We start from the raw sequence: 18318 nt of genomic DNA, 5'->3' as shown, positions 1-18318 counted from the left end.
TAGTCCCGCAGAAAGTTCAGTGAATGCATATTCAAATGCTAAATTGCACCAACTGCTCTGCCAGCCTCACTCACTGCTCAATGCAACATTACATTCACCTCCTAACAATCTCCAGCAATCACGACTCATAGCTAGCACTTATAGCCCCACCCCATCCTCAGACATCTAGCACTGTTGCAAGCCTGACACCTACATCTCACAGTTTGCATATACTTCCAGCTATTCAATCATGACAGCCACATCACCCAAACAGATTGCACAACACTCACTGACACACTTTTCTCTCTCTTGCCAGCTAACTGGACACATTACCGAAGCAGCAGGATTTAATCGGTGGGGGATAGACATGGCTGCATGTCCTTACACTTATGGAGGAGACGGTGCTCACCATCATTGCAGCAGCCATGACTGAGGTTTAGGCCAGCAGCAGGCCTGAAATCCTTGAAGGTGATAGTTCCCCATACCTAAATTTCCTCCTCATATCCCACTTTCATCTCATCCCACAATCTCTCCTGATTTACAAGCTTTTGATGGTGTAAGCGTGCACCTCTTACTTTCCCCCCTTCTCTTACCATTCCCCTACTCTTCTGCCTCGCTTTTTTCAGATACCCAAGAGCTGTAACATAGTGAGGCAGTGATGGAAGAACAATAGGTGGAAGAGCAGGAAGACAGTGATGAAGAAGATACATCATCACTCACTGTCACACTTGCAACCACCAGCTCAGACTGACACTGCATGCACTTTTGAGGACAGCTGAGAGGCAGGATATATACATGGTGACACACCGAGTACAAGTGGTTTGCAGCCAGGACAGGGACAAGGGGACAAAGTTGCCAGCTCGCCGGAGAATGAAGTCACACTTAAGTTCTGCTGCAGAGGACTCAGATGAGGATTTTGACTGGGCGGTCTGCAGAAGAAGGCTGAGGGTGTTTTTTTGTTATTCGTTCATGGGATGCGAGCATCACTGGCCAGGCCAGCTTTTATTGCCTGTCCCTAATTGCCCTTGAGAAGGTGGTGGTGAGCTGCCTTCTTGAACCTTGTGTGTAGTTTAGTTTAGAGATACAGCACTGAAACAGGCCCTTCGGCCCACCGAGTCTGTGCCGACTATCAACCACCCATTTATACTAATCCTACACTAATCCCATATTCCTACCACATCCTCACCTGTCCCTATATTCCCCTACCACCTACCTATACTAGGGGCAATTTATAATGGCCAATTTACCTATCAATCTGCAAGTCTTTTGGCTGTGGGAGGAAACCGGAGCACCCGAAGGAAACCCACGCAGACACAGGGAGAACTTGCAAACTCCACACAGGCAGTACCCAGAATTGAACCCGGGTCGTTGGAGCTGTGAGGCTGCGGTGCTAACCACTGCGCCACTGTGCCGCTGTAGGTACACCAACGCTGCTGTTAGGGAGTTCCAGGATTTTGACCCGGCGATGGTGAAGGAACGGTGATATATTTCCAATCAGCATGGTGTGTGGCTTGGAGGGGAACTTGCAGGTGGTGGTGTTCCCATGCATCTGCTGCCCTTGTCCTTCTAGGTGGTAGAGGCTGTGGGTTTGGAAGGTACTGTCGAAGGAGCCGTGGTGAGTTGCTGCAGTGAATCTTGTAGATGGTACACACTGCTGCTATTGTGCATTGATGGTGAAGGGAGTTAATGTTGAAGGTGGTGGATGGGATGTAATCAAATAGACTGCTTTGTCCTGGCTGGTGTCAAGCTTCTTGAGTGTTGTTGGAGCTGCACCCGTCCAGGCAAGTGGAGAGTATTCCATCACACTCCTGACTTGTGCCTTGTAGGTGGTAGCCACAGTATTTATGTGGCTGGTCCAGTCCAGTTTGTGGTCAATGGTAACCCCCAAGATGTTGATAGTGGAAGATTCAGCAATGGTAATGCACACAACAAAATGCTTGGTGCATTGGCAAGCCTGGCGAAAAACCTGCATTCAATGTCAAGGAGCATGGAGGAGTCTAGCACCAACTTTGTGCAAGGTTTTGTGCAGAGCTTGGAACATGGAATTGGTGGCAACTCCATAAGCATACTTGTAGACCAAGTATGATGCAGCATCTGTGAATGATGTCTTAGGCTCCATTGCAGGACAAGCAGAAGCCACCCAACAGCTGGATGCTGCAGTGAAAATGCAGACTGAAATCATGCAAGCTCAGGGCTGCACATACAAGGGTTCAAAGAGGCTTGCAGGGTCTCACTGCAGTCCAGCAATCTGTGCTCCTGGTGATTATTAAGATTGCTGTGGCCCCGCCCCAAAGGAGTGGCAGTCATTCCATGGAGCAGTTACCTGCTGTCCTCTCTCTGGATGACAGCATTCATCCATCCACCTCTGCCACCACAGCAGTACTCTTTATGTTGCCTGTCAGACATCCAGCCCAGACTGCTGCTGCCCATGCCAGGCCTTCTAGAACCAGAACTGCTTACACTCATCCTCCTTGGCCATCTACAGTCTCCTCCACTGAAAGGCAGCAACCTTCCACAAACCATGCGGCTGCTGCTGGTAGGAGCACTAGGCCAGGCAAAGGTACATAGAAGACAGGCCATAAGGGACTGCACAAGAGTGATTAGTTGTCATGTGTACACATTATGGCAGGTTTCAGGTGTACATTTTGTTTGGAATGCTTATTTTGTGCTGGCTTTTATTTTTGCATTGTGATCAAGCAGATGCTGTGAGGGTCAGTAATAGTAAGGTGGAGGACTGTTGGGGAATGGGGAATTAGGATTGCATACACTGGTGTCGCAATTGAATAAGTCAGTTGCAGACAGCCCAGCCAGTATGCGATTGTGTTGGTTGCCTCCTCCCTTCCTCCTCTCCCTCCTTTTTCTCTTCCTCCCTCTTCCTCCTCCTTCTCTTCCTCCTCCTCCTCAGATGGTTGTCGTGTAGCTGGTGGCAAGGACTGTGCCTTCATTTGGCAAGCTATACAGATCGCAACAAATCGCAACACCTGCTCTGCTAAGTAATGAAGGGCTCGACCGAGCATTCCAGGCTGTGAAAGCATTGTTTAAGTACAAGGTGGGTGGCCACCTGTCAGACTTTGTTTAGCCTGCATGTTGTTGTACAACGCTACATCCAACATTTCCTCAAGCCAAAGACTGCATGGGGCAGAGGCGAGGGAAGGTGTAGTGATAGAAGAAGAAGTACTAGACTGCAACACAATTCCTAATCTGCTCTTGTAGAATTTCACCATAAGGTGGTGTAACATGAGTTCAGCAAAAGAAAATCATAAAATATTCAGTGTCTACTTACATTACATCCCTCAAAAGGAATGGGTCAATTGCCAGAAGAAGGAAGTAACAAGCTTCCAATGAGAAGGAGCTGAAGTTGAAAACCAATTCTTCTGTTAAAATACTTGCTAAAGTGTAGTGAAAGAAGACATCACTCACCAGTTGTGGAGCTGGTCAGAGGGCCAATTGGAGTTGGTGAAACTGTTGTAGATGTTCCTTCTGAAAAGTATTAATAAAATTCAAAAATCACCACATTCCACTTCAATCCATAATTACTCTTTTGGGCTTCCAACATAAGGTGGTGCGCTTTGTGTTGAAAAATATATGATAATTGTGAACACAAGAAATACGAGCAGGAGTAGACCATAGGGCCCATTGAGCCTGTTCCACCATTCAAAACGATTTTGGCTGATCTTAGGATTCAACTCCACTTTTCTCTCCACTCTCCATACCCCTTGATTCCCTGAGAGACCAAAGATCTGTCTATCCCAGTCTTAAACGATGCAGCATCCATAACCCTCTGGGGTAGAGAATTCCAAAGATTCACAACCCTTTTAGTGAAGTAATTTCTCCTCATCTTAATCCTAAATGATTTGCCCCTTATCCTGAACTGTGCCCCAGTGTTTTATATTCCCAACCAGCGGAAATACTCTCTTAGCGTCTATCCTATCCAGCCACTTTAGAATCTTATATATTTCAATGAGATCACCTCTCATTCTTCTAAACCCCAGAGAATACAGGCCCAATTTACTTAGTCTCTCATCATAGGCCAACCCCCTCATCCCAGGGACCAATCTAGTGAACCTTCATTGCGTTGCCTCCAATGCAAGTATATCCTCTCTTAAATGTGGAGATCAAAACTACGCACAGTATTCCAGATGTGGTCTCACCAAAACCCTGTACAATTGCAGCAATACTTCCCTATTCCTGTACTCCAATCTCCTTGCAATAAAGGCCAACTCGCCATTTGCCGTCCTAATTGCTTGCTGTACCTGCATGTTAACTTTCTGCATTCCTTGTTCAAGCACACCCAAGTCTCTTTGAATATCAACACTTTCAAGATTCACACCTTTTAAAAAAATTTAGCAGAAATGCTCCATCCATCAATATCGGCGACCACGCTCTGGAAGTGGTTCAAGAGTTCACCTACCTAGGCTCAACTATCACCAGTAACCTGTCTCTCGATGCAGAAACCAACAGCGCATGGGAAAGGCTTCCACTGCTATGTCCAGACTGGCCAAGAGAGTGTGGGAAAATGGCGCACTGACACGGAACACAAAGGTCCGCGTGTATCAAGCCTGTGTCTACGTCAGCGAGGCCTGGACAACGTATGTCAACCAAGAGCGACGTCTCAATTCATTCCACCTTCGCTGCCTCCGGAGAATCTTTGGCATCAGGTGGCATGATCGTATCTCCAACACAGAAGTCCTCGAGGCGGCCAACATCCCCAGCTTATACACCCTACTGAGTCAGCGGCACTTGAGATGGCTTGGCCATGTGAGCCGCATGGAAGATGGCAGGATCCCCAAGGACACATTGTACAGCGAGCTCGCCACTGGTATCAGACCCACCGGCCGTCCATGTCTCCGCTTTAAAGACGTCTGCAAACACGACATGAAGTCCTGTGACATTGATCACAAGTCGTGGGAGTCAGTTGCCAGCGATCGCCAGAGCTGGCGGGCAGCCACAAAGACGGGGCTAAAGTGTGGCGAGTCAAAGAGACTTAGCAGTTGGCAGGAAAAACGACAGAAGCACAAGGGGAGAGCCAACTGCGAAACAGCCCTGACAACCAATTTTATCTGCAGCACCTGTGGAAGAGTCTGTCACTCTAGTATTGGCCTTTATAGCCACTCCAGGCGCTGCTCCACAAATCACTGCACAGTGGTGCAGTGGTTAGCACCGCAGCCTCACAGCTCCAGCGACCCGAGTTCAATTCTGGGTACTGCCTGTGTGGAGTTTGCAAGTTCTCCCTGTGTCTGCGTGGGTTTCCTCCGGGTGCTCCGGTTTCCTCCCACAAGCCAAAAGACTTGCAGGTTGGTAGGTAGATTGGCCATTATAAATTGCCACTAGTGTAGGTAGGTGGGAGGGAAAATGTAGGGACAGGTGGGGATGTGGTAGGAATATGGGATTAGTGTAGCATTAGTATAAATGGGTGGTTGATGGTCGGCACAGACTCGGTGGGCCGAAGGGTATGTTTCAGTGCTGTATCTCTAAAACTAAAACTAAAAAACCTCCAGGCGTTTACCCATTGTCTCCCGAGACATGGAGGCCAAAGAAGAAGAAGAAGAGCTTTTCTATCCTTATGACCGAACTGCATAACTTCACACTTCACTACATTATACTCCATCTGCCATCTTGTTGCCCACTCACTAAACCTGTCTGTATCTCTTTGCAGCCTCGGTGTGTCTTCCTCACAGCTTACTTTTCCACCTACCTTTGTATCATCAGCAAACTTAGGTACATTACTCTCTGTCTCTTCATCAATGTCATTAATATAGAGTGTAAATAGCTGAGGCCCCAGCACTGATCCTTGCGGCACTCCACTATTTACTGCCTGCCAACTTGAAAATGTCCCAGTTATGCGCACTCATTTCCTCCTGTCTGTTAACCAATCATCTATCCATGTTAATATATTACCTCCAAATCCATTAGCCCTTATCCTGCCAATTAACCTTTTGTGTGTCACCTTATTGAATGTATTTTGGAAATACAAGTATACTACACCTACTGGTTCCCCTTTATCTACTCTGCTAGTTACATCCTCAAAAAATTTGAATTAATTTGTCAAATAGGATTTCCTTTTAGTTAAACCATGTTGATTTGTTCTAATCATACTGTGCTTTTCTAAGTGCATTAAGACTTCTTTAAGAATATATTCCAGCATTTTTCCAATGATTGATGTTAGACTAACTGGCCTGTAGTGCCCTGTTTTCTCTCTCCCCTTTTTCTTGAAAAGCGGTGTAACATTTGCAAACTTCCAATCTGTGGGGTCCATTCCCGAATCTAAGGATTATTGGAAAATCATGGCTATCTATTATATCTGCAGCTATCTATTTTGGAACGCTAGGATGTAGGCCATCAAGTACTGGGGCTTTGTTAGACTTTAGTCCCTTATGTTTCTCCAACATGTTCTCTCTGCTGAGAGAATTTCTTCAATTTCCTCACTCTTATTAGCCTGAGGTTACTGTTTATTTCTGGTATGGAACTTGTGTCTTCTACTGTGAAGGCAGAGAAACAATATTTGATCAATGCCTCTGCCATTTCTTCATTCCCCATGATAATTTCTCCTGTCTCTGATTCCAAGGGACCAACGTTTACTTCAGCTCCTCTCTTCCTTTTGATATACCTATAAAAGCTCTGACAATCTATTTTTATGTTACTGCCGAATTTACTCTCATATTCTACTTTTTCCTTTTTAATCAACTTTTTGGTAACCCTTTGCTGGTTTCTAAAACACTCCCAATCCTCAGACTAACCACTCTATTTTGCAACATTGAACGCCTTTGCTTTTAATCAAATACTATCCTTAACTTCCTGAGTGAGACAAGGATGGGTCTTTCTGGCTAAGTTTTCTCTTTCAAAGGAATGTATTTTTGTTGAACATTATGAATTGTTTCTTTAAAGGTTTCCTACTGTTTATTTACTGCCATACATTTCAATCTATTTACCCAATTTATCTGAGCAAGATATCCCCTCATGCCTATGTAATTGGCTTTATTTAAGTTTAAGATGCTTGTTTGTGATTGGAGCATGTCACTTTCAAACTTAACATGAAATTCAATAGTATTATGATCACTGTTTCCCAGTGGATATTTCACTATGACATTGCTTATTAAGCTTGCTTCATTAAACACTACTAGATCGAAGATAGCTTTATACCCAGTTGGCTCAGACAATGTATTGCTCCAAGAAAGCGCACAACTGTACACGTATAAATTTACAATATATCACACAAAGAATAATAGGACATGGCTCACGAACAAGGAAGCAATAGAGTTGAAGCTGAAAGAGGAGAAAGAGTTCAAAGAATGTTACAAGTTCATCAAAAAAAGTAGACCCAGATGTGGGAATATCACTGTTGTAGAACTTGATTGTGCTGAAGAAAAAAGCCAAAGCATTCACAGCCAATACATGCAAGTCAAAATGGGTTGAAAGCTGAAAGGAGATTACGCTCAGCTATTCAACAGCTGAATACCTGGTTTCTGCTCTGGATAGATTCCTTGCACATCAAGATGGTTAATGCAGAATTCAATGAAGATGATCACCTAACTGCCCACGCTGATGCATAGCGTGCCATTAGATGCAGCATATGTAATTTCAGTTATGTACTCTAATTACCCTTTTGAGGTATGTTACATTCACGATGAGAGCACGGGTAGATTTTGAGACCGTTTATTTAACCAGATGCACTAAGATTGCCATTGATGAAAGTCGAAAGGTGATTTTATGTCAATGAACTCTGCCCTCAAGCTGAAATGGACTAAATCACTGGCACAGCAAGCAAAGACTCTTTCACCGACAAGGAACTGAAGTTGTAATGGGAACACATGTACCTAAGGCCTTACTATTATATATTGAAAGAAAGCATCACTTACCAGCTGTGTAGCTTGTGGTAGAGCCAGTTGCTGTTGACGACACACTTGTAGATGTTACTTCTGAAAAATATTGAAGACATTCAAAATCACAACATTTTGACTCAATTCCGTACTTTCAACGTAAGGTGATGTGATTTGTGTTGAATAAATAGATGATAATAATGAAGTGTAAATTGACAATACATCATTCAATCAATAATAGGCCATAGCTCTCAAAGAAGGGAGCAAATGAACGGAAACTGAAAGAGCAGAAAGTGTTAAAAAATGTCCCTCTTCGCTAAAGGAAGTCGACACAGATGTGGGAATTGTCTCTGTTGTTGAACTTGATTCTTCTGAAGAACCAACAAACGCATTCACAACCAATACATCCAAGTCGAACTGGGGCATTTTTCAGAGAGCTGACAGATGTGGCCTACATTCCAGAATAGAAAATAGAGCGCACAAAGAGGTAATATAGGTTTGGCATTCAGCTGGTGCCTGATATGACCCGACGTGCTCAACATTCATCGAATTAAGGTGGAATTATGGTCACTGTTGGAATGTAGGAATAGTGCCAGTCAAGATAGCACAGACAGATCACACAAACAGCTATGTGGTAATTTCTATATCATCTGTTCTCAGTGATGTTGATTCAAGCATAAATGCGGGTGAGGACTCTTCCTTGAAATAGTGCCATGGTATCTGTTTAGACCTCCAGAGAGTGAAGACACTGGTTTGACTTAACAGCTCAACAAACAGAGCACACCAAAGGCATTGCAGCTCTTCGTCAGTAGAGCACCTCAGTGTCAGAATAGGTTTCGTGATAGGAATGGGAGTTGATCCGCGAGACCCTTCAGAGTTGAGTGTGTGCACAAGATGAGAAAAAGCTGACAATTTGTTTTCACTGACCAGGACCTTCAGCTGAAAGAGCACTCTTGTCTTGAATTACTTGTTCATGTTTATTGCAGGAGGACATCACTCACCACTGGTAGTAGGTTCAGGAGTTGTGCTTGTCCCTGTTGTTGCAGTTGTTTCTACAGAAGGAAACAAATGTATTCACAACCATGAGATTCAAGGTTGACTTGCAACTGCATTGAGACAGTGTCAACAGAATCAGCAGATATTACGCAAATTAAAAGAGAGTTCACGATTGGTCTCCAAACCTATCAATGCAGGTTTCCATTCAGACAGTATCCTGCCCTAGTAAACGTGGTGTATTCCATCTACACTATGGACAAGCTCACCATCAAGTGAGTGTCATTGTGAAAAATCGAATTTGAAGGCTGATTCCATTCACCACTTAAGGCCAAAGACTACGCTGAGACATAGAACATAGTGATACATAGAAAGGTTAAAGGAGATTCAGACTAGAACACAAAACTGTGCAACACAAAATGAGTATTACTCTCAGATATTCAACAGCTGAATAGCTGATGTCCTGTCTGGAGAAATTCCCTGCACATCAAACTGCTTCATGCAGAAATCAATTAAAATGATCACCTAACTGCCCACGCTGATGCATAGCGTGCCATTAGATGCAGCATATGTAATTTCAGTTATGTACTCTAATTACCCTTTTGAGGTATGTTACATTCACGATGAGAGCACGGGTAGATTTTGAGACCGTTTATTTAACCAGATGCACTAAGATTGCCATTGATGAAAGTCGAAAGGTGACTTTATGTCAATGAACTCTGCCCTCAAGCTGAAATGGACTAAATCACTGGCACAGCAAGCAAAGACTCTTTCACCGACAAGGAACTGAAGTTGTAATGGGAACACATGTACCTAAGGCCTTACTATTATATATTGAAAGAAAGCATCACTTACCAGCAGTGTAGCTTGTGGTAGAACCGGTTGCTGTTGATGACACACTTGTAGATGTTACTTCTGAAAAATATTGAAGACATTCAAAATCACATTTTGACTCAATTCCGTACTTTCAAGGTAAGGTGATGTGATTTGTGTTGAATAAATAGATGATAATAATGAAGTGTAAATTGACAATACATCATTCAATCAATAATAGGCCATAGCTCTCAAAGAAGGGAGCAAATGAACGGAAACTGAAAGAGCAGAAAGTGTTAAAAAATGTCCCTCTTCGCTAAAGGAAGTCGACACAGATGTGGGAATTGTCTCTGTTGTTGAACTTGATTCTTCTGAAGAACCAACAAACGCATTCACAACCAATACATCCAAGTCGAACTGGGGCAATTTTCAGAGAGCTGACAGATGTGGCCTACATTCCAGAATAGAAAATAGAGCGCACAAAGAGGTAATATAGGTTTGGCATTCAGCTGGTGCCTGATATGACCCGACGTGCTCAACATTCATCGAATTAAGGTGGAATTATGGTCACTGTTGGAATGTAGGAATAGTGCCAGTCAAGATAGCACAGACTGATCACACAAACAGCTATGTGGTCATTTCTATATCATCTGTTCTCAGTGATGTTGATTCAAGCATAAATGCGGGTCAGGACTCTTCCTTGAAATAGTGCCATGGTATCTGTTTAGACCTCCAGAGAGTGGAGACACTGGTTTGACTTAACAGCTCAACAAACAGAGCACACCAAAGGCATTGCAGCTCTTCGTCAGTAGAGCACCTCAGTGTCAGAATAGGTTTCGTGATAGGAATGGGAGTTGATCCGCGAGACCCTTCAGAGTTGAGTGTGTGCACAAGATGAGAAAAAGCTGACAATTTGTTTTCACTGACCAGGACCTTCAGCTGAAAGAGCACTCTTGTCTTGAATTACTTGTTCATGTTTATTGCAGGAAGACATCACTCACCACTGGTAGTAGGTTCAGGAGGTGTGTTTGTCCCTGTTGTTGCAGTTTTTTCTGCAGAGGGAAACAAATGTATTCACAACCATGAGATTCAAGGTTGATTTGCAACTGCATTGAGACAGTGTCAACAGAATCAGCAGATATTACGCAAATTAAAAGAGAGTTCACGATTGGTCTCCAAACCTATCAATGCAGGTTTCCATTCAGACAGTATCCTGCCCTAGTAAACGTGGTGTATTCCATCTACAGTATGGACAAGCTCATCATCAAGTGAGTGTCATTGTGAAAAATCGAATTTGAAGGCTGATTCCATTCACCACTTAAGGCCAAAGACTATGCTGAGACATAGAACATAGTGATACATAGAAAGGTTAAAGGAGATTCAGACTAGAACACAAAACTGTGCAACACAAAATGAGTATTACTCTCAGAAATTCAACAGCTGAATACCTGATGTCCTGTCTGGAGAAATTCCCTGCACATCAAACTGCTTCGTGCAGAAATCAATTAAAATGATCACCTAACTGCCCACGCTGATGCATAGCGTGCCATTAGATGCAGCATATATAATTTCAGTTATGTACTCTAATTCCCCTTTTGAGGTATGTTCCATTCACGATGAGAGCACGGGTAGATTTTGAGACCGTTTATTTAACCAGATGCTCTAAGATTGCCATTGATGAAAGTCGTAAGGTGACTTTATGTCAATGAACTCTGCCCTCAAGCTGATCTGGACTAAATCACTGGCACAGCAAGCAAAGACTCTTTCACTGACAAGGAACTGAAGTTGTAATGGGAACACATGTACCTAAGGCCTTACTATTATATATTGAAAGAAAGCATCACTTACCAGCTGTGAAGCTTGTGGTAGTGCCGGTTGCTGTTGATGACACACTTGTAGATGTTACTTCTGAAAAATATTGAAGACATTCAAAATCACAACATTTTGACTCAATTCCGTACTTTCAACGTAAGGTGATGTGATTTGTGTTGAATAAATAGATGATAATAATGAAGTGTAAATTGACAATACATCACTCAAACAATAATAGGCCATAGCTCTCAAAGAAGGGAGCAAATGAGCGGAAACTGAAAGAGCAGAAAGTGTTAAAAAAGTCCCTCTTCGCTAAAGGAAGTCGTCCCAGATGTGGGAATTGTCTCTGTTGTTGAACTTGATTCTTCTGAAGAACCAACAAACGCATTCACAACCAATACATCCAAGTCGAACTGGGGCATTTTTCAGAGAGCTGACAGACGTGGCCTACCTTCCAGAATAGAAAATAGAGCGCACAAAGAGGTAATATAGATTTGGCATTCAGCTGGTGCCTGATATGACCCGACGTGCTCAACGTTCATCGAATTAAGGTGGAATTATGGTCACTGTTGGAATGTAGGAATAGTGCCAGTCAAGATAGCACAGACTGATCACACAAACAGCTTTGTGGTAATTTCTATAACATCTGTTCTCAGTGATGTTGATTCAAGCATAAATGCTGGTCAGGACTCTTCCTTGAAATAGTGCCATGGTATCTGTTTAGACCTCCAGAGAGTGGAGACACTGGTTTGACTTAACAGCTCAACAAACAGAGCACACCAAAGGCATTGCAGCTCTTACTCAGTAGAGCACCTCAGTGTCAGAATAGGTTTCGTGATAGGAATGGGAGTTGATCCGCGAGACCCTTCAGAGTTGAGTGTTTGCACAAGATGAGAAAAAGCTGACAATTTGTTTTCAATGACCAGGACCTTCAGCTGAAAGAGCACTCTTGTCTTTAATTACTTGTTCATGTTTATTGCAGGAAGACATCACTCACCACTGGTAGTAGGTTCAGGAGTTGTGTTTGTCCCTGTTGTTGCAGTTGTTTCTGCAGAGGGAAACAAATGTATTCACAACCATGAGATTCAAGGTTGCCTTGCAACTGTATTGAGACAGTGTCAACAGAATCAGCAGATATTACGCAAATTAAAAGAGAGTTCACGATTGGTCTCCAAACCTATCAATGCAGGTTTCCATTCAGACAGTATCCTGCCCTAGTAAACGTGGTGTATTCCATCTACACTATGGACAAGCTCACCATCAAGTGAGTGTCATTGTGAAAAATCGAATTTGAAGGCTGATTCCATTCACCACTTAAGGCCAAAGACTATGCTGAGACATAGAACATAGTGATACATAGAAAGGTTAAAGGAGATTCAGACTAGAACACAAAACTGTGCGACACAAAATGCGTATTACTCTCAGAAATTCAACAGCTGAATACCTGATGTCCTGTCTGGAGAAATTCCCTGCACATCAAACTGCTTCGTGCAGAAATCAATTAAAATGATCACCTAACTGCCCACGCTGATGCAGCATATGTAATTTCAGTTATGTACTCTAATTACCCTTTTGAGGTATGTTCCATTCACGATGAGAGCACGGGTAGATTTTGAGACCGTTTATTTAACCAGACGCTCTAAGATTGCCATTGATGAAAGTCGTAAGGTGACTTTATGTCAATGAACTTTGCCCTCAAGCTGAAATGGACTAAATCACTGGCACAGCAAGCAAAGACTCTTTCACCGACAAGGAACTGAAGTTGTAATGGGAACACATGTACCTAAGGCCTTACTATTATATATTGAAAGAAAGCATCACTTACCAGCAGTGTAGCTTGTGGTAGAGCCGCTTGCTGTTGATGGCACACTTGTTGATGTTACTTCTGAAAAATATTGAAGACATTCAAAATCACAACATTTTGACTCAATTCCGTACTTTCAACGTAAGGTGATGTGATTTGTGTTGAATAAATATATGATAATAATGAAGTGTAAATTGACAATACATCACTCAAACAATAATAGGCCATAGCTCTCAAAGAAGGGAGCAAATGAGCGGAAACTGAAAGAGCAGAAAGTGTTAAAAAATGTCCCTCTTCGCGAAAGGAAGTCGACCCAGATGTGGGAATTGTCTCTGTTGTTGAACTTGATTCTTCTGAAGAACCAACAAACGCATTCACAACCAATACATCCAAGTCGAACTGGGGCATTTTTCAGAGAGCTGACAGACGTGGCCTCCCTTCCAGAACAGAAAATAGAGCGCACAAAGAGGTAATATAGGTTTGGCATTCAGCTGGTGCCTGATATGACCCGACGTGCTCAACGTTCATCGAATTAAGGTGGAATTATGGTCACTGTTGGAATGTAGGAATAGTGCCAGTCAAGACAGCACAGACTGATCACACAAACAGCTTTGTGGTCATTTCTATATCATCTGTTCTCAGTGATGTTGATTCAAGCATAAATGCTGGTCAGGACTCTTCCTTGAAAAAGTGCCATGGTATCTGTTTAGACCTCCAGAGAGTGGAGACACTGGTTTTACTTAACAGCTCAACAAACAGAGCACACCAAAGGCATTGCAGCTCTTACTCAGTAGAGCACCTCAGTGTCAGAATAGGTTTCGTGATAGGAATGGGAGTTGATGCGCGAGACCCTTCAGAGTTGAGTATGTGCACAAGATGAGAAAAAGCTGACAATTTGTTTTCAATGACCAGGACCTTCAGCTGAAAGAGCACTCTTGTCTTGAATTACTTGTTCATGTTTATTGCAGGAAGACATCACTCACCACTGGTAGTAGGTTCAGGAGGTGTGTTTGTCCCTGTTGTTGCAGTTGTTTCTGCAGAGGGAAACAAATGTATTCACAACCATGAGATTCAAGGTTGATTTGCAACTGCATTGAGACAGTGTCAACAGAATCAGCAGATATTACGCAAATTAAAAGAGAGTTCACGATTGGTCTCCAAACCTATCAATGCAGGTTTCCATTCAGACAGTATCCTGCCCTAGTATACGTGGTGTATTCCATCTACACTATGGACAAGCTCATCATCAAGTGAGTGTCATTGTGAAAAATCGAATTTGAAGGCTGATTCCATTCACCACTTAAGGCCAAAGACTACGCTGAGACAAAGAACATAGTGATACATAGAAAGGTAAAAGGAGATTCAGACTAGAACACAAAACTGTGCAACACAAAATGAGTATTACTCTCAGATATTCAACAGCTGAATAGCTGATGTCCAGTCTGGAGAAATTCCCTGCACATCAAACTGCTTCATGCAGAAATCAATTAAAATGATCACCTACCTGCCCACGCTGATGCATAGCGTACCATTACATGCAGCATATAATTTCAGTTATGTACTCCAATTACCCTTTTGAGGTATGTTACATTCACGATGAGAGCTCGGGTAGATTTTGAGACCGTTTATTTAACCAGATGCTCGAAGATTGCCATTGATGAAAGTCGTAAGGTGATTTTATGTCAATGAACTTTGCCCTCAAGCTGAAATGGACTAAATCACTGGCACAGCAATCAAAGACTCTTTCACCGACAAGGAACTGAAGTTGTAATGGGAACACATGTACCTAAGGCCTTACTATTATATATTGAAAGAAAGCATCACTTACCAGCAGTGTAGCTTGTGGTAGAACCGGTTGCTGTTGATGGCACACTTGCAGATGTTACTTCTGAAAAATATTGAAGACATTCAAAATCACATTTTGACTCAATTCCGTACTTTCAACGTAAGGTGATGTGATTTGTGTTGAATAAATAGATGATAATAATGAAGTGTAAATTGACAATACATCATTCAATCAATAATAGGCCATAGCTCTCAAAGAAGGGAGCAAATGAGCGGAAACTGAAAGAGCAGAAAGTGTTAAAAAATGTCCCTCTTCGTGAAAGGAAGTCGACCCAGATGTGGGAATTGTCTCTGTTTTTGAACTTGATTCTTCTGAAGAACCAACAAACGCATTCACAACCAATACATCCAAGTCGAACTGGGGCATTTTTCAGAGAGCTGACAGACGTGGCCTACCTTCCAGAATAGAAAATAGAGCGCACAAAGAGGTAATATAGGTTTGGCATTCAGCTGGTGCCTGATATGACCCGACGTGCTCAACGTTCATCGAATTAAGGTGGAATTATGGTCACTGTTGGAATGTAGGAATAGTGCCAGTCAAGACAGCACAGACTGATCACACAAACAGCTTTGTGGTCATTTCTATATCATCTGTTCTCAGTGATGTTGATTCAAGCATAAATGCTGGTCAGGACTCTTCCTTGAAAAAGTGCCATGGTATCTGTTTAGACCTCCAGAGAGTGGAGACACTGGTTTTACTTAACAGCTCAACAAACAGAGCACACCAAAGGCATTGCAGCTCTTACTCAGTAGAGCACCTCAGTGTCAGAATAGGTTTCGTGATAGGAATGGGAGTTGATCCGCGAGACCCTTCAGAGTTGAGTATGTGCACAAGATGAGAAAAAGCTGACAATTTGTTTTCAATGACCAGGACCTTCAGCTGAAAGAGCACTCTTGTCTTGAATTACTTGTTCATGTTTATTGCAGGAAGACATCACTCACCACTGGTAGTAGGTTCAGGAGGTGTGTTTGTCCCTGTTGTTGCAGTTGTTTCTGCAGAGGGAAACAAATGTATTCACAACCATGAGATTCAAGGTTGATTTGCAACTGCATTGAGACAGTGTCAACAGAATCAGCAGATATTACGCAAATTAAAAGAGAGTTCACGATTGGTCTCCAAACCTATCAATGCAGGTTTCCATTCAGACAGTATCCTGCCCTAGTATACGTGGTGTATTCCATCTACAGTATGGACAAGCTCACCATCAAGTGAGTGTCATTGTGAAAAATCGAATTTGAAGGCTGATTCCATTCACCACTTAAGGCCAAAGACTATGCTGAGACATAGAACATAGTGATGCATAGAAAGGTTAAAGGAGATTCAGACTAGAACACAAAACTGTGCAACACAAAATGAGTATTACTCTCAGAAATTCAACAGCTGAATACCTGATGTCCTGTCTGGAGAAATTCCCTGCACATCAAACTGCTTCATGCAGAAATCAATTAAAATGATCACCTAACTGCCCACGCTGATGCATAGCGTGCCATTAGATGCAGCATATATAATTTCAGTTATGTACTCTAATTCCCCTTTTGAGGTATGTTCCATTCACGATGAGAGCACGGGTAGATTTTGAGACCGTTTATTTAACCAGATGCTCTAAGATTGCCATTGATGAAAGTCGTAAGGTGACTTTATGTCAATGAACTCTGCCCTCAAGCTGAAATGGACTAAATCACTGGCACAGCAAGCAAAGACTCTTTCACCGACAAGGAACTGAAGTTGTAATGGGAACACATGTACCTAAGGCCTTACTATTATATATTGAAAGAAAGCATCACTTACCAGCTGTGTAGCTTGTGGTAGAGCCGGTTGCTGTTGACGACACACTTGTAGATGTTACTTCTGAAAAATATTGAAGACATTCAAAATCACAACATTTTGACTCAATTCCGTACTTTCAACGTAAGGTGATGTGATTTGTGTTGAATAAATATATGATAATAATGAAGTGTAAATTGACAATACATCACTCAAACAATAATCGGCCATAGCTCTCAAAGAAGGGAGCAAATGAGCGGAAACTGAAAGAGCAGAAAGTGTTAAAAAAGTCCCTCTTCGCTAAAGGAAGTCGTCCCAGATGTGGGAATTGTCTCTGTTGTTGAACTTGATTCTTCTGAAGAACCAACAAACGCATTCACAACCAATACATCCAAGTCGAACTGGGGCATTTTTCAGAGAGCTGACAGACGTGGCCTACCTTCCAGAATAGAAAATAGAGCGCACAAAGAGGTAATATAGGTTTGGCATTCAGCTGGTGCCTGATATGACCCGACGTGCTCAACGTTCATCGCATTAAGGTGGAATTATGGTCACTGTTGGAATGTAGGAATAGTGCCAGTCAAGATAGCACAGACTGATCACACAAACAGCTTTGTGGTAATTTCTATAACATCTGTTCTCAGTGATGTTGATTCAAGCATAAATGCTGGTCAGGACTCTTCCTTGAAATCATGCCATGGTATCTGTTTAGACCTCCAGAGAGTGGAGACACTGGTTTGACTTAACAGCTCAACAAACAGAGCACACCAAAGGCATTGCAGCTCTTCGTCAGTAGAGCACCTCAGTGTCAGAATAGGTTTCGTGATAGGAATGGGAGTTGATCCGCGAGACCCTTCAGAGTTGAGTGTGTGCACAAGATGAGAAAAAGCTGACAATTTGTTTTCAATGACCAGGACCTTCAGCTGAAAGAGGACTCTTGTCTTGAATTACTTGTTCATGTTTATTGCAGGAAGACATCACTCACCACTGGTAGTAGGTTCAGGAGGTGTGTTTGTCCCTGTTGTTGCAGTTGTTTCTGCAGAGGGAAACAAATGTATTCACAACCATGAGATTCAAGGTTGATTTGCAACTGCATTGAGACAGTGTCAACAGAATCAGCAGATATTACGCAAATTAAAAGAGAGTTCACGATTGGTCTCCAAACCTATCAATGCAGGTTTCCATTCAGACAGTATCCTGCCCTAGTATACGTGGTGTATTCCATCTACACTATGGACAAGCTCACCATCAAGTGAGTGTCATTGTGAAAAATCGAATTTGAAGGCTGATTCCATTCACCACTTAAGGCCAAAGACTATGCTGAGACATAGAACATAGTGATACATAGAAAGGTTAAAGGAGATTCAGACTAGAACACAAAACTGTGCAACACAAAATGAGTATTACTCTCAGAAATTCAACAGCTGAATAGCTGATGTCCTGTCTGGAGAAATTCCCTGCACATCAAACTGCTTCATGCAGAAATCAAT

At 42.6% G+C, this 18318-nt stretch overlaps 1 protein-coding gene across 1 annotated transcript in view; it reads right to left on the bottom strand.

The window, feature by feature from the left end:
* Nucleotides 1-1957: 1957 nt before the first annotated feature.
* LOC137384932 (mucin-2-like) overlaps nucleotides 1958-18318 on the bottom strand; it is a 98193-nt gene continuing 81832 nt past the window's right edge. Inside the window, exons 119-131 of the mRNA XM_068059641.1 lie at nucleotides 17814-17864; nucleotides 16853-16912; nucleotides 16006-16056; nucleotides 15047-15106; nucleotides 14202-14252; nucleotides 13240-13299; nucleotides 12412-12462; nucleotides 11451-11510; nucleotides 10604-10654; nucleotides 9645-9704; nucleotides 8798-8848; nucleotides 7836-7895; nucleotides 1958-2133 (exon numbers count right to left, since the gene is read on the bottom strand). Coding sequence (XP_067915742.1) covers nucleotides 1958-2133; nucleotides 7836-7895; nucleotides 8798-8848; nucleotides 9645-9704; nucleotides 10604-10654; nucleotides 11451-11510; nucleotides 12412-12462; nucleotides 13240-13299; nucleotides 14202-14252; nucleotides 15047-15106; nucleotides 16006-16056; nucleotides 16853-16912; nucleotides 17814-17864 — 842 coding nt within the window. The remainder of the gene's footprint in view (nucleotides 2134-7835; nucleotides 7896-8797; nucleotides 8849-9644; nucleotides 9705-10603; nucleotides 10655-11450; nucleotides 11511-12411; nucleotides 12463-13239; nucleotides 13300-14201; nucleotides 14253-15046; nucleotides 15107-16005; nucleotides 16057-16852; nucleotides 16913-17813; nucleotides 17865-18318) is intronic.

The sequence above is a fragment of the Heterodontus francisci genome, chromosome 27, assembly GCF_036365525.1.
Source record: "Heterodontus francisci isolate sHetFra1 chromosome 27, sHetFra1.hap1, whole genome shotgun sequence".
Taxonomy (NCBI): domain Eukaryota; kingdom Metazoa; phylum Chordata; class Chondrichthyes; order Heterodontiformes; family Heterodontidae; genus Heterodontus; species Heterodontus francisci.
The sequence above is the reverse complement of the archived record's forward strand: the minus strand, read 5'-3'. Positions and strand labels throughout refer to the sequence as shown.